The sequence below is a fragment of the Engystomops pustulosus genome, chromosome 1 (genome assembly GCF_040894005.1).
Source record: "Engystomops pustulosus chromosome 1, aEngPut4.maternal, whole genome shotgun sequence".
NCBI classification, from domain to species: Eukaryota; Metazoa; Chordata; class Amphibia; order Anura; family Leptodactylidae; genus Engystomops; species Engystomops pustulosus.
In genome coordinates, this window is record NC_092411.1 from 10,342,620 (window position 1) to 10,360,712 (window position 18,093).

Below are 18,093 nucleotides of genomic sequence, written 5' to 3' on the forward strand. Positions count from 1 at the left end.
TCCCCTCATCCTCATAGATTGTAAGCTCTTGTGACCATTGTACATGCACTGTCACTTCCTATGTCCTCCTCCTCATAGATTGTAAGCTCCTGTGACCATTGTACAAGCACTGTCACCTCCTGTGTCTTCCTCCTCCTCCTCATAGATTGTAAGCTCTAGTGACCATTGTACAAGCACTGTCACCTCCTGTGTCCCCTCATCCTCATAGATTGTAAGCTCCTGTGACCATTGTACAAGCTCTTGTGACCATTGTACAAGCACTGTCACCTCCTGTGTCTCCTCCTCATAGATTGTAAGCTCTTGTAACCATTGTACAAGCACTGTCACCTCCTGTGTCTCCTCCTCCTCCTCATAGATTGTAAGCTCCTGTGACCATTGAACAAGCACTGTCACCTCCTGTGTCCTCCTCCTCATCGATTGTAAGCTCTTGTGACCATTGTACAAGGACTGTCACCTCCTGTGTCTCCTCCTTCTCATAGATTGTAAGCTCTTGTGACCATTGTACAAGCACTGTCACCTCCTGTGTCCCCTCCTCCTCATAGATTGTAAGCTCTTGTGACCATTGTACAAGCACTGTCACTTCCTGTGTCCCCCTCCTCATAGATTGTAAGCTCCTGTGACCATGGTACAAGCACTGTCATCTCCTGTGTCCCCTCCTCCTCATAGATTGTAAGCTCCTGTGACCATGGTACAAGCACTGTCATCTCCTGTGTCCCCTCCTCCTCGTAGATTGTAAGCTCCTGTGACCATGGTACAAGCACTGTCATCTCCTGTGTCCCTCCTCATAGATTGTAAGCTCCTGTGACCATTGTACAAGCACTGTCACCTCCTGTGTCCCCTCCTCCTCATAGATTGTAAGCTCATGTCACCATTGTACAAGCACTGTCACCTCCTGTGTCCCCTCCTCCTCATAGATTGTAAGCTCATGTCACCATTGTACAAGCACTGTCACCTCCTGTGTCCCCTCCCCATAGATTGTAAGCTCCTGCGACCATTGTACAAGCACTGTCACCTCCTATGTCCCCTCCTCGTCATAGAGTGTAAGCTCTTGTGACCATTGTACAAGCACTGTCACCTCCTGTGTCTTCCTCCTCCTCATAGATTGTAAGCTCTTGTGACCATTGTACAAGCACTGTCACCTCCTGTGTCTCCTCCTCATATATTGTAAGCTCTTGTGACCATTGTACAAGCACTGTCACCTCCTGTGTCCCCTCCTCCTCATAGATTGGAAGCTCTTGTGACCATTGTACAAGCACTATCAGCTCCAGTGTCTCCTCCTCCTCATAGATTGTAAGCTCTTGTGACCATTGTACAAGCACTGTCACCTCCTGTGTCCCCCTCCTCAGAGTGTAAGCTCCTGTGACCATTGTACAAGCACTGTCACCTCCTGTGTCCCCCTCCTCCTCATAGAGTGTAAGCTCTTGTGACCATTGTACAAGCACTGTCACCTCCTGTGTCCCCCTCCTCAGAGTGTAAGCTCCTGTGACCATTGTACAAGCACTGTCACCTCCTATGTCCGCTCCTCCTCATAGAGTGTAAGCTCTTGCGACCATTGCACAAGCACTGTCACCTCCTGTGTCCCCCTCCTCATAAAGTGTGAGCTCTTGTGAGCAGGGCCCTTAGACCTGCTGTATAATCAGACCTTGTTATTACTGTGTAATGTCATATTTTGTCTGTATATGTCTCTGATGATCTATATAAATGAAAATATATTGTATCCATTGTATACTGTCCATTACACCCCAAAACGGCTCTATTACCAATAAAATCCATCCCACAAAAAACACAACCCATTCACGGTGAGGTGTATTGAAAAAAAGGGGGAAAAGTTCTATCTCCGGGATTACATAAATAAAATATAAAATTATAACCTAATAAAGTGTCCTTCCCGTCCACACGAGGCTGTGTTATAGTGTGTCATCCCCTTAGATGTCCTCGGTCAGTGCCAAACGCAGAACCTCCCATAAAAACCAAGTTTTTCTTGGTTTCCTTTATGTTTGTTAATAGCATGACTTATTTATCTGAAATTAAGGTAAAAATGAAGTGTTTGGCAGCCATAATTTATTATATCCCTATTATTATCATTAATAACAGGCTGCAGCACATTATTATCACAGAACACAAGTGTCACACAGCCACGAAGAGGTTAATCCCCGCCCATCTGGTGTCAGGCATCGGATTGGTTGGTTAGTCGCAGCAGCGCTTTGTATTCCCCGCTGCTATTGGTCGGTTGTTCTGTCACTCTCCGCGCTCGGCCCCTCCCTCTGTGTTAGCGTTATGGATGATTCTCCTGACAGACCTCGCTGAGGACGGGACATGGAGCTCTCGTATCAGGCGGTAAAGACGGCGGCTCAGACCCGGGAGGCGGTAAGACGCCATCTTCTTATCCAGGCTACTGACAGGCCGGGTGCTGAGCACGTCCGCTGCTAGTATATAACCCTACGCGCTATCGGGGTGGGCATGCTGGGACTTGTGGTACTTCAACAGTGTGAAGTTAGTTTTTCTGCTATTCACATTGATTATGTGCGTTAGCGCTAAAAGTTTCATCTGGTTGTCAAGGTGACGCGTTCCCGGCGCTTCCGCTCGGTGGCCGTGCGCATGCGCGTCGCGCGGCATCACGTGACTCTGCCTGGGTGGTCACCGCGCACGTGGCTTCAGCTTTGGGAGTACAGCGAGAGTTTTTATTTTTTTTTTTAGGGGATTTTTTTTTTTCTCCTGCATTGTCAGAATATCCCACACATAATATCTATAGACACAGGAATGTGATTTTATTGTGTGAAAAGAAATCTACCATCATTATCACACATGACAAACCAGGGACATTACTCATAGATTCAGTGGTATCTTTATGTTTGTTATCCATGGCCTTCTCTCTTCTGAAAGCAAATGTCATTATTATGCTAATGAGCGACAAGGTCTCTTTAGGGGGGTGTTTCAAGAGCCCTTCCGAACTGTAGCTTCACTGGCTGTTACACTGTTCCTCCTCTGCTCCCTTAGCGCTTTCCTCCCTATGCCTGCTATAAGCTCACATAGTGAGTGAGGAAAGTGCTCCTACACAGTGTAAAAGCCTGTGAAGCACAGAGCGGCTCTAGTAACACCCTAAACATCATTAACATAATTATAAAAGTTGATTTTAGAAGGAAGCCATGATCTATGAGTAAGGCTACATTCACACTAACGTGTGGAGGACGTATATACGGCCGATACCACGTGTGCCACCACAATTAGTTGAGTCCCTGTGACAGACTACAAGTGGCCACTGTGATGGCTACTGACTACAATTCAGCCTTTATATCTATGAATTCTTCTTGTTTCTTAAAATCCATTGGGCGATAATTTGCCAGGTATATTTGGACCCAGTAAAACGGTGACTTTCCTTCCAAGGGTCTCAACAGTAATGATGGCACGTGCAAGGTATAGCTCAGCAATACACTGGCCTCAGCGGTCATGTCCGATTCATGTACATGCTGCCTTTGAGGCTGCTGTTTGTCTGAGTAGTCACATAAACCACAAATGGTCCGACTGGACTGCATTTTTAAAAATTCTTTTTAGGGGTCCTGTGTTCTCTCTGCATTGTTTTAAGCCTTTGTTCTCCCCCACTGTATTATATGTGGAACCCCCTTAAATTATAACCACACCTGACCATGGCTGATACCAATAATCAAAGGAACCCAATAAGAAACCTTTATAGCTTTATCAGGTGATGCTGAGGCTATGAATGCGGGTCAGTCTGCAAGTGCTTTGGGGGAGGGGCTTACTTGCCGGATTCACTTATAGACCGCTACAAGTGCTCCCGATCTCCTCTAGAGGCTCCACTAAACTCCTTTTATTGAAATTAGATGGACAATTTCATTCTCAACCGTTGTCATAGCTGGGTGTAGGCAAATGTGATGAATGAGTCCCGCCCCCGGTGCACTTGCAGGCTGATGTCACACATCTACCTACACTCATGTCTCTGCATTGCTTCATCAGTTTGTGATTAGACACAGCAGTATTATTGGTAGGGGGAGACATTTTGGACCTAATGGAATCACTGGAACTATACAGTCTAAGCAAACAGCGCCCTCCTCCGTCTAGTGGCTGTGTCTGGGAACTTCAGCTCAGCTCCCGTCCAAGTCAATGGGTGCACATTAATTTTATTTCTAATGGAGTTTTAAGGACCAACATCCAGTATTGCACACAGCGTTCTCCGCTAACCAATCAGGACGGCTCTCATCGCTGCAGGTAGTTACATTGTATCATCGCCTAGTGCATGAGATAGTCTGACACATTGTAACGAGCCCTCAGCTGTGTCAGTGAGGAGAGCTGGACAGGTTAGGAGGTTGTTACATGATGATTATTCAGTCTCTGTGCCTCGGGTAGAGTTACAGGGTTTGTCGCCTCCTCACGTGGGGTATTTGTATCCTGGCTACAGGACCGCGGCCTCCATTGTCTGCTGACAGTCACCTCGGGCGTCTGATAATCCCCGACATTTGTAAGTGTTGTGGTTTTTTATTTCTTCGGTGAACTATAATAACTATATACAGTCCCCCTATAATAACTATATACAGTCCCCCTATAATAACTATATACAGTCCCCCTATAATAACTATATACAGTGCCCCTATAATAACTATATACACCTCCCCCTATAATAACAATATACACCTCCCCCTATAATAACTATATACACCTCCCCCTATAATAACTATATACACCTCCCCCTATAATAACTATATACACCTCCCCCCTATAATAACTATATACACCTCCCCCCTATAATAACTATATACACCTCCCCCCTATAATAACTATATACACCTCCCCCCTATAATAAGTATATACACCTCTCCCTATAATAACTATATACACCTCCCCCCTATAATAACTATATACACCTCCCCCCTATAATAACTATATACACCTCCCCCCTATAATAACTATATACACCTCCCCCCTATAATAACTATATACACCTCCCCCTATAATAACTATATACACAGTCCCCCTGTAGTATATACAGTCCCCCTATAATAACTATATACACCTCCCCCTATAAGTATATACAGTCCCCCTATAATAAGTATATACACCTCCCCCTATAATAACTATATACACCTCCCCCTATAATAACTATATACACCTCTCCCTATAATAACTATATACACCTCCCCCTATAATAACTATATACACCTCCCCCTATAATAACTATATACACCTCCCCCTATAATAACTATATACAGTGCCCCTATAATAACTATATACACCTCCCCCTATAATAACTATATAGAGTGCCCCTATAATAACTATATACACCTCCCCCTATAATAACTATATACACCTCCCCCTATAATAACTATATACAGTGCCCCTATAATAACTATATACACCTCCCCCTATAATAACTATATAGAGTGCCCCTATAATAACTATATACACCTCCCCCTATAATAACTATATACACCTCCCCCTATAATAACTATATACACCTCCCCCTATAATAACTATATACACCTCCCCCTATAATAACTATATACACCTCCCCCTATAATAACTATATACACCTCCCCCTATAATAACTATCTACACCTCCCCCTATAATAACTATATACACCTCTCCCTATAACTATATACACCTCCCCCCTATTATAACTATATACACCTCCCCCCTATAATAACTATATACAGTCCCCCTATAATAACTATATACACCTCCCCCCTATAATAAGTATATACACCTCCCCCTATAATAACTATATACACCTCCCCCTATAATAACTATATACACCTCCCCCTATAATAACTATATACAGTCCCCCTATAATAACTATATACACCTCCCCCTATAATAACTATATACACCTCTCCCTATAACTATATACACCTCCCCCCTATTATAACTATATACACCTCCCCCCTATAATAACTATATACAGTCCCCCTATAATAACTATATACACCTCCCCCCTATAATAAGTATATACACCTCCCCCTATAATAACTATATACACCTCCCCCCTATAATAACTATATACACCTCCCCCTATAATAACTATATACAGTCCCCCTATAATAACTATATACACCTCCCCCTATAATAACTATATACACAGTCCCCCTGTAGTATATACAGTCCCCCTATAATAACTATATACACCTCCCCCCTATAATAAGTATATACACCTCCCCCCTATAATAACTATATACACCTCCCCCTATAATAACTATATACACCTCCCCCCTATATTAAGTATATACACCTCTCCCTATAATAACTATATACACCTCCCCCCTATTATAACTATATACACCTCCCCCCTATAATAACTATATACAGTCCCCCTATATTAACTATATACACCTCCCCCCTATAATAAGTATATACACCTCCCCCTATAATAACTATATACAGTCCCCCTATATTAACTATATACACCTCCCCCCTATAATAAGTATATACACCTCCCCCTATAATAACTATATACACCTCCCCCCTATAATAAGTATATACACCTCCCCCTATAATAACTATATACAGTCCCCCTATATTAACTATATACACCTCCCCCTATAATAACTATATACACCTCCCCCTATAATAACTATATACACCTCCCCCCTATTATAACTATATACACCTCCCCCCTATAATAAGTATATACACCTCTCCCTATAATAACTATATACACCTCCCCCCTATTATAACTATATACACCTCCCCCCTATAATAAGTATATACACCTCCCCCCTATAATAAGTATATACACCTCTCCCTATAATAAGTATATACACCTCCCCCCTATTATAACTATATACACCTCCCCCCTATAATAACTATATACAGTCCCCCTATATTAACTATATACACCTCCCCCCTATAATAACTATATACACCTCCCCCCTATAATAAGTATATACAGTCCCCCTATAATAACTATATACACCTCCCCCTATAATAACTATATACACCTCCCCCTATAATAACTATATACACCTCCCCCTATAATAACTATATACACCTCCCCCCTATAATAAGTATATACACCTCCCCCTATAATAACTATATACAGTCCCCCTATAATAACTATATACACCTCCCCCTATAATAACTATATACACCTCCCCCTATAATAACTATATACACCTCCCCCCTATAATAACTATATACACAGTCCCCCTGTAGTATATACAGTCCCCCTATAATAACTATATACACCTCCCCCTATAATAACTATATACAGTGCCCCTATAATAACTATATACACCTCCCCCTATAATAACTATATACACCTCCCCCTATAATAACTATATACACCTCCCCCTATAATAACTATATACACCTCCCCCTATAATAACTATATACACCTCCCCCCTATAATAACTATATACACCTCCCCCTATAATAACTATATACACCTCCCCCTATAATAACTATATACACCTCCCCCCTATAATAACTATATACACAGTCCCCCTATAATAACTATATACACCTCCCCCTATAATAACTATATAGAGTGCCCCTATAATAACTATATACACCTCCCCCTATAATAACTATATACACCTCCCCCTATAATAACTATATACAGTGCCCCTATAATAACAATATACACCTCCCCCTATAATAACTATATACACCTCCCCCCTATAATAACTATATACAGTGCCCCTATAATAACTATATACACCTCCCCCCTATAATAACTATATACAGTCCCCCTATAATAACTATATACAGTGCCCCTATAATAACTATATACACCTCCCCCCTATAATAACTATATACAGTCCCCCTATAATAACTATATACAGTGCCCCTATAATAACAATATACACCTCCCCCTATAATAACTATATACACCTCCCCCTATAATAACTATATACACCTCCCCCTATAATAACTATATACACCTCCCCCCTATAATAACTATATACACAGTCCCCCTGTAGTATATACAGTCCCCCTATAATAACTATATACAGTCCCCCTATAATAACTATATACACCTCCCCCTATAATAACTATATACACCTCCCCCCTATAATAACTATATACACAGTCCCCCTGTAGTATATACAGTCCCCCTATAATAACTATATACAGTCCCCCTATAATAACTATATACAGTGCCCCTATAATAACTATATACAGTGCCCCTATAATAACTATATACAGTCCCCCTATAATAACTATATACACCTCCCCCTATAATAACTATATACAGTGCCCCTATAATAACTATATACACCTCCCCCTATAATAACTATATACAGTGCCCCTATAATAACTATATACACCTCCCCCTATAATAACTATATACACCTCCCCCCTATAATAACTATATACACCTCCCCCTATAATAACTATATACACCTCCCCCCTATAATAACTATATACACAGTCCCCCTATAATAACTATATACACCTCCCCCCTATAATAACTATATACACCTCCCCCCTATAATAACTATATACACCTCCCCCCTATAATAACTATATACACCTCCCCCTATAATAACTATATACACAGTCCCCCTGTAGTATATACAGTCCCCCTATAATAACTATATACACCTCCCCCTATAAGTATATACAGTCCCCCTATAATAAGTATATACACCTCCCCCTATAATAACTATATACACCTCCCCCTATAATAACTATATACACCTCTCCCTATAATAACTATATACACCTCCCCCTATAATAACTATATACACCTCCCCCTATAATAACTATATACACCTCCCCCTATAATAACTATATACAGTGCCCCTATAATAACTATATACACCTCCCCCTATAATAACTATATAGAGTGCCCCTATAATAACTATATACACCTCCCCCTATAATAACTATATACACCTCCCCCTATAATAACTATATACAGTGCCCCTATAATAACTATATACACCTCCCCCTATAATAACTATATAGAGTGCCCCTATAATAACTATATACACCTCCCCCTATAATAACTATATACACCTCCCCCTATAATAACTATATACACCTCCCCCTATAATAACTATATACACCTCCCCCTATAATAACTATATACACCTCCCCCTATAATAACTATATACACCTCCCCCTATAATAACTATATACACCTCCCCCCTATAATAACTATATACACCTCTCCCTATAATAACTATATACACCTCCCCCTATAATAACTATATACACCTCCCCCTATAATAACTATATACACCTCCCCCTATAATAACTATCTACACCTCCCCCTATAATAACTATATACACCTCTCCCTATAACTATATACACCTCCCCCCTATAATAACTATATACAGTCCCCCTATAATAACTATATACACCTCCCCCCTATAATAAGTATATACACCTCCCCCTATAATAACTATATACACCTCCCCCCTATAATAACTATATACACCTCCCCCTATAATAACTATATACAGTCCCCCTATAATAACTATATACACCTCCCCCTATAATAACTATATACACCTCTCCCTATAACTATATACACCTCCCCCCTATTATAACTATATACACCTCCCCCCTATAATAACTATATACAGTCCCCCTATAATAACTATATACACCTCCCCCCTATAATAACTATATACACCTCCCCCTATAATAACTATATACACCTCCCCCCTATAATAACTATATACACCTCCCCCTATAATAACTATATACACCTCCCCCCTATAATAACTATATACACCTCCCCCTATAATAACTATATACAGTCCCCCTATAATAACTATATACACCTCCCCCTATAATAACTATATACACAGTCCCCCTGTAGTATATACAGTCCCCCTATAATAACTATATACACCTCCCCCCTATAATAAGTATATACACCTCCCCCCTATAATAACTATATACACCTCCCCCTATAATAACTATATACACCTCCCCCCTATATTAAGTATATACACCTCTCCCTATAATAACTATATACACCTCCCCCCTATTATAACTATATACACCTCCCCCCTATAATAACTATATACAGTCCCCCTATATTAACTATATACACCTCCCCCCTATAATAAGTATATACACCTCCCCCTATAATAACTATATACAGTCCCCCTATATTAACTATATACACCTCCCCCCTATAATAAGTATATACACCTCCCCCTATAATAACTATATACACCTCCCCCCTATAATAAGTATATACACCTCCCCCTATAATAAGTATATACACCTCCCCCTATAATAACTATATACACCTCCCCCCTATAATAAGTATATACACCTCCCCCTATAATAACTATATACAGTCCCCCTATATTAACTATATACACCTCCCCCTATAATAACTATATACACCTCCCCCTATAATAACTATATACACCTCCCCCCTATTATAACTATATACACCTCCCCCCTATAATAAGTATATACACCTCTCCCTATAATAACTATATACACCTCCCCCCTATTATAACTATATACACCTCCCCCCTATAATAAGTATATACACCTCCCCCCTATAATAAGTATATACACCTCTCCCTATAATAAGTATATACACCTCCCCCCTATAATAACTATATACACCTCCCCCTATAATAACTATATACACCTCCCCCCTATAATAAGTATATACAGTCCCCCTATAATAACTATATACACCTCCCCCTATAATAACTATATACACCTCCCCCTATAATAACTATATACACCTCCCCCTATAATAACTATATACACCTCCCCCCTATAATAAGTATATACACCTCCCCCTATAATAACTATATACAGTCCCCCTATAATAACTATATACACCTCCCCCTATAATAACTATATACACCTCCCCCTATAATAACTATATACACCTCCCCCCTATAATAACTATATACACAGTCCCCCTGTAGTATATACAGTCCCCCTATAATAACTATATACACCTCCCCCTATAATAACTATATACAGTGCCCCTATAATAACTATATACACCTCCCCCTATAATAACTATATACACCTCCCCCTATAATAACTATATACACCTCCCCCTATAATAACTATATACACCTCCCCCTATAATAACTATATACACCTCCCCCCTATAATAACTATATACACAGTCCCCCTGTAGTATATACAGTCCCCCTATAATAACTATATACAGTCCCCCTATAATAACTATATACACCTCCCCCTATAATAACTATATACACCTCCCCCCTATAATAACTATATACACAGTCCCCCTGTAGTATATACAGTCCCCCTATAATAACTATATACAGTCCCCCTATAATAACTATATACAGTGCCCCTATAATAACTATATACAGTGCCCCTATAATAACTATATACAGTCCCCCTATAATAACTATATACACCTCCCCCTATAATAACTATATACAGTGCCCCTATAATAACTATATACACCTCCCCCTATAATAACTATATACAGTGCCCCTATAATAACTATATACACCTCCCCCTATAATAACTATATACACCTCCCCCTATTATAACTATATACACCTCCCCCCTATAATAACTATATACACCTCCCCCTATAATAACTATATACACCTCCCCCCTATAATAACTATATACACAGTCCCCCTATAATAACTATATACACCTCCCCCCTATAATAACTATATACACCTCCCCCCTATAATAACTATATACACCTCCCCCCTATAATAACTATATACACAGTCCCCCTATAATAACTATATACACCTCCCCCCTATAATAACTATATACACAGTCCCCCTATAATAACTATATACACAGTCCCCCTGTAGTATATACAGTCCCCCTATAATAACTATATACACCTCCCCCTATAAGTATATACAGTCCCCCTATAATAAGTATATACACCTCCCCCTATAATAACTATATACACCTCCCCCTATAATAGCTATATACACCTCCCCCTATAATAACTATATACACCTCTCCCTATAATAACTATATAGAGTGCCCCTATAATAACTATATACACCTCCCCCTATAATAACTATATACACCTCTCCCTATAATAACTATATAGAGTGCCCCTATAATAACTATATACACCTCCCCCTATAATGACTATATACACCTCCCCCTATAATGACTATATACACCTCCCCCTATAATAACTATATACACCTCCCCCCTATAATAACTATATACAGTCCCCCTATAATAACTATATACACCTCCCCCTATAATAACTATATACAGTGCCCCTATAATAACTATATACACCTCCCCCTATAATGACTATATACACCTCCCCCTATAATAACTATATACACCTCCCCCCCTATAATAACTATATACACCTCCCCCCCTATAATAACTATATACAGTCCCCCTATAATAACTATATACACCTCCCCCTATAATAACTATATACACCTCCCCCTATAAGTATATACAGTCCCCCTATAATAACTATATACACCTCCCCCCTATAATAACTATATACACCTCCCCCCTATAATAACTATATACACCTCCCCCTATAATAACTATATACACAGTCCCCCTGTAGTATACAGTCCCCCTATAATAACTATATACAGTTGCACTATAATAAGTATATAACCCCCCCCCATAATAAATATATACAGTCCCCCTATAATACCTAACCCCCCCCCCCCATAATAACTATATACAGTCCTAGGTAAAATAATAAAATCGTACTCGCCTTCCATCGTTCCCCCGATGCGCGCCGCCCTCATCTTCTCGTGGAGTCAGGGTGGATATCGGAGGTGCACCAAGATGGCAGCGCCCTGCAGGTGGCGCTGTGGTGTCCCTTGAACCTCCGATAGTCTATGGCAGAGAAGGGAACTTATTGTTCCCTCGCTCTGCCATAGACTGTATTCGGGCAGGTCTAGCGGGTATGGCCCGGGGAATCCGGACCCAAATATACGGTCATGCCACCACCCAAATCACCCACATTTGGTGGGGGCCCCTTTTAAGGGCAAAGTGGTGGGGGCTCCAGCCCTGCTGGGCCTTCACAGGTTGTTACACTCCTTAACACCCCCCCCCCCTTCCCCCACTGTGTGAGATTACAGCAGGCAGAGGGAGTGGGGAAGTGCTGATGGAGCAGGTGGCATACAGAGTAAAAGTCTACGAAACTACAGCACAGAGGGACACCGGTAACACCACCATTGGCATAGTTTCTTAAAAGTTTTAGATGGAAGAAGGTCATGGATAAGAAATATAAGCAGATACCACAGTCCCGGTGCCTGGATCTATGGGTAATGTCCCTGGTTTATCAGGATGGATTGTGATGGGAGATTTCCTATAACCTTATCTACATGATGGGGAATAAGTGTCTGATCTCTTGTAATCATAAGAACTAAGGTCTCGAGCAACCCCTGTAAATGTAAAGGCGGTGACTTCTCCAATCACTTTTATAGGTCTCCTAAATTGCCAGTGATGATCATGGACGTCCTGAAGTGCGATAACTTCCTCCATCCCATTTCACCTGCTTAACCCCTTCATGTTGCAGTGTTTTTTTTTTTTTTCCATTCATTCTTTGCTCCCCATGTTCAAAAATCTATAACTTTTTAGATTTTTTTTTTTCGTGTGCGCTTTACAAAAAGACCTTTCACCATATTTTATCCCATTAAACCAACACCCCATCAGGTAGGATATGAAATGTCTCTTTGATGTGAAGTTTTGTCTCCTTTTACCTATTTAAAATCTCCTCTAAAGTCGACAATGAGCAGAGACGAGGCATGTTTCATGGTTGCAGGGGAAGAGTCATTTCAGATGCCCCTATCTTTGGTTCTATAAGACCTAGAAACATGCTGCTGGTGTCATATTAAAGATAAGAATCTCATCTTTCAGATTCCAGGCTCTGTGATCTCTGTATCTCCAGTTAAAAAGCCATAAGCCTGGGGTGACATACTTATCGTTAATATGACACCAGCAGCATGTTTCTAGGTGCTATAGAACCAAAGATATTATGCCTTTAAATTTCACTCCTCTTAACTAAAACATGACTCTTCTCTGCTCATTGTTACATGATAGTTTATAGGAAAGTAGATGTGAAGTGGATAGTATAGAAGATAGAGGCTTCTGAAGTGACACTATCCCTGCAGCCTCTAAACTTGACTTATCTCATAGGACAATGCGGTAATACGTCACATTTGTCTGATTTTGGGGGAGATTTTATTTTTTATAGGTAACCGGGTGGGATTTCACATAAGAGAGAATTCTAGAGAGGACATTTCATACCCGACCTGAGGGGACTGGGCGTTTAGTGGATCTGATGACGGGTTCCTTTATAGGGGATCTCCAAGAGTGACATGTAATGGAGAGTGACTCTTGTTCCTAGTTAGAGCTTGTCCAAGATGGACAATTAAATTGGAGATTGGTAAATGGTACAACACCTGGGCCCTACAGTGTTCAGCTGCAGACAGCGCCGTACACTGTATAGTGGCCCAGTTCATGTATTGCAGCTCGGCTCCATTAACCCCTTTAACCGGGATCGGTAATTATGGTTGGGGTGATCTTTGATGTCGTCTTTTTTCACCACTGTTCTGCCATGTTATTTTAGGATGAACAGCGGACGGAGGCTCGGAGGAAGAACCTGCTGCTACTCATCATGCATTACCTGCTGCAGGAGGGGTAAGTACTAGGGGGTGCCCAAACATCACCGGATCTGTGGCACAACCTGTTGCATTTCAGTGTTATTTTTTTTTAAGTCCTCATACACACCAATGCTGTTTTTGTTCTTTTTGTCCCGGTCCCATCTACTGAATCGAGGAATTTACAATTATTGTTTCCTTTACGTGTTGGGGGTTTCCGCTGTCTGAGCCTCATATTATAGAGCAGGTCCTATTGTCCGGGTGCTATCCATTGAATTAACAAATGTAGTTGGGGGGGGTTCCGCTGTCCGGGCCACATGTTATAGAGCAGGTCCTGTCCATCCCCCGTGTTTACCTCTTAGATAATCTGTACAGACAGTCCCCAGGTTACATACAAGATAGGGTCCATATGTTTGTTCTTAAAATGAATTTGTGTGTAAGTCGAAACTGTATATTTTATAATTGAAGATCCAGACAAAAATTCTTTTGGCCTCAGTGACAATTGGAGTTTAAACATTTTTTTGCTGTAATTGGACCAAGGATTATCAATAACGCTTCATTACAGACACCTTACAGCTGATCATTGCAGCCCGGGACTATAGTAACATCCAGAGGGGGCAGAGGGGTCCGTCTGTAACTACAGCACAGATGGACTCCGGTAACACCACCAGAGCCCTACTGGCTCATTGGCATAGTTTTTAAAAGAGGCCATGGATAACACATATAAGAAGATTCCCACAGTCCCGGTGCCAGGATCTATGAGTAATGTCCCTGGTTTATCAGGATGGATTGTGATGGAGATTTCCTTTAAATTATATTTGACACAAAGTTCATATTGGAATGAATAAATGGGGTAATGATTATACCCCGGTGATGCTGGATTTTGTATCCATTGCCGTCACCATGGCTCTCTGCGATTGGCTGTTGTTGTCACATGGTGGGTTTTAAGTGTGACCCCCTGCAGGCCGAGTGATTCCCAATATGGCCGCCATTAGAGGTCTGGCAGGTAGGATCCACGTCACCTCATACCTCAGTTCTCGAGGGAAGCCGGTGGTACAACTCCTTCCATATCCTGACCCCTGACACTACATCTTGGGTCCTACAACATATAATGTGGGATCATAGGGCATAACGTCTCGTTCTCCTATAACGGATTTCATGTCTTCCAGTTACGTGGATTCGGCAAATGCTCTGGAACAAGAAACCAAATTAAACCTGAGAAAACTTGAAGTCTGTGACAACATCGACCTGGAAACCATCCTCATGGAGTACGAAAGCTACTATTATATAAAGTTTCAGAAATACCCGAAAATCACTAAGAAAGCGGGTGAAAACGGTGAGTCTCTTACAGACAGGGGGCTATTGCTGGACACTTCACTGCTTAAAGGGAACCTCTCACCTGGTTTTACCCCTTTAAACTCCAAACCCCCTCAGGGGATGACATGTCCTTTCTAGAATTCCCTCTTTTATGTAAAATCTCACTTGTTTACCTATGAAAAAATTGGCATCAAAGTCATATGACATATGAAAATGAGCAGAGAAGTGTCATATTTTACATGAGATGAGTCAAGTTTAGAAGCCGGTAAAAGGGGGGGGGGTGAGTCACTTCAGATGGTTCTCTGGTGCTGGTGTCATTGTAAAGAAGGAAGTTTCCTCTTTAAAATCGCATCAGGCTTGTGTTTCTGTTAGCTACAGAACTAGAAATCCAGGCAGGTAAAAACATAGTCAAGAATTGGATCTTGATCTGCAGCTCACAGGAATACAGTACAGTAGGTAGCGGAAACAATATGTACCAAACAATAGACGGATTAATCGGTTCACAAAGTACCATGTAATGTTTCGCTCATTAACAAAAAAAAAAAAACTCTTAAGGGGGTTGTCCCACGAAGCAAGTCAGGCCCTATCCACAGGGAATAAAATAAGGAAGATAAACCAAAAGTCCTTAACATTGTACATTCAAACCACATTTATACAGAACTCGAGAAGAGACCAGGACAGACTGGACAGTAGGACAGTAAGGATCGCGGGGTATAGCAGAACTGCAGTACAGTATGCAGATCATATTCTTAAGTCTTCAAATTCCTGAAGCCTCTAAAAGTGACTCATCTCAGGTAAAATTTGACTCTTCTGTGCTCATTGTTACATGACTGTGGCAGAGTTTTTTTTTTTTTTTTTTTTTTTTTTTTTTTTATAGGTAAACATTTGAGATTTCACAGAAGAGGGAATTGTAGAAAGAAGATTTTATCCCCGATTAGTAGTTTTTTATGTTTGGGAGTGATAGGTGACCCTATACACCTTTTGCCTAGTAAAATATTTAGTTTTAATGACTATATCTCCTTCTATTACAGATGGTAAAGTGTACGTGAAGCCTCGGAGTGGGGGAAGACTGAGGAGGTAAAGTCTTCTTACTGGAGCCTCGGCTGCAGAGCAACACAGGATAGATACATAATGGAAACCTGAGGGACCCCAATATTAGTCGCAGGGACCATTGGTGCTCTACGTTATGTATCCCACATTGCCATCATTTTCCAGTTCCTAAAATGAGACGGAATATAAAGGACTCATTACAGTTCAGTACTCCTAACAGATACAGTATGTGTGTATGGACATTAAAGCAGCACAGAGGGTTTCAGATTTTATAAAAAGTAGTGACCTGTCCATTCATGTAGAGGCAGGAACAGCACAGAGTATTTCAGGAGATACTGGTCCAAGTTCCCTCGCACCACAGCCTCCTGTCAGTGCAAGGAAGGGATCTATAAATAGACAGAATTTCATAAAATAATTGATATGGTTTGTGTAATGAAAAGTAACATTTTCCAATATTATTTCTATATCAATTCCTCACATGACCAGGGAAATACAGTTTCCTCCCACACTCCAAAACATACTGGTAGGATGATTAGATTGTGAGTCCCATTAGGGCTGCGTGATCCGTGTGCGCCATATAAATAAAGGACTTATTATTATATAACGTTATAACGAGACGTGCACCTGTGTGACATCACATGACCAGGGATATAACGAGCCGTGCACCTGTGTGACATCACATGAGCAGAGATATAATGAGCTGTGCACCTGTGTGACATCGCATGACCAGGGATATAACGAGCCGTGCACCTGTGTGACATCGCATGACCAGGGATATGACGAGCTGTGCACCTGTGTGACATCACATGACCAGGGATATAACGAGCCGTGCACCTGTGTGACATCACATGACCAGGGATATAACGAGCCGTGCACCTGTGTGACATCACATGACCAGGGATATAACGAGCCGTGCACCTGTGTGATGTCCAATGACTAGGGATATAATGAGCCATGCACCTGTGTGACATCACATGACCAGGGATATAATGAGCCATGCACCTGTGTGACATCACATGACCAGGGATATGACGAGCCGTGCACCTGTGTGACATCACATGAACAGGCATATAACAAACCGCGCACCTGTGTGACATCACATGACCAGGGATATAACGAGCCGTGCACCTGTGTGACATCACATGACCAGGGATATAACGAGCCGTGCACCTGTG

General features: G+C 41.2%; 1 protein-coding gene across 1 annotated transcript in view; it reads left to right on the top strand.

Annotated features, from left to right (window-relative positions):
• The first annotated feature begins 2,210 nt into the window (after nucleotides 1-2,210).
• Nucleotides 2,211-18,093, top strand: part of KATNAL2 (katanin catalytic subunit A1 like 2) — a 29,799-nt gene continuing 13,916 nt past the window's right edge. Inside the window, exons 1-4 of the mRNA XM_072133045.1 lie at nucleotides 2,211-2,367; nucleotides 14,521-14,591; nucleotides 15,721-15,887; nucleotides 16,900-16,945. Of these exons, the coding sequence (XP_071989146.1) occupies nucleotides 2,317-2,367; nucleotides 14,521-14,591; nucleotides 15,721-15,887; nucleotides 16,900-16,945 (335 nt within the window). The 5' untranslated portion in view covers nucleotides 2,211-2,316. The remainder of the gene's footprint in view (nucleotides 2,368-14,520; nucleotides 14,592-15,720; nucleotides 15,888-16,899; nucleotides 16,946-18,093) is intronic.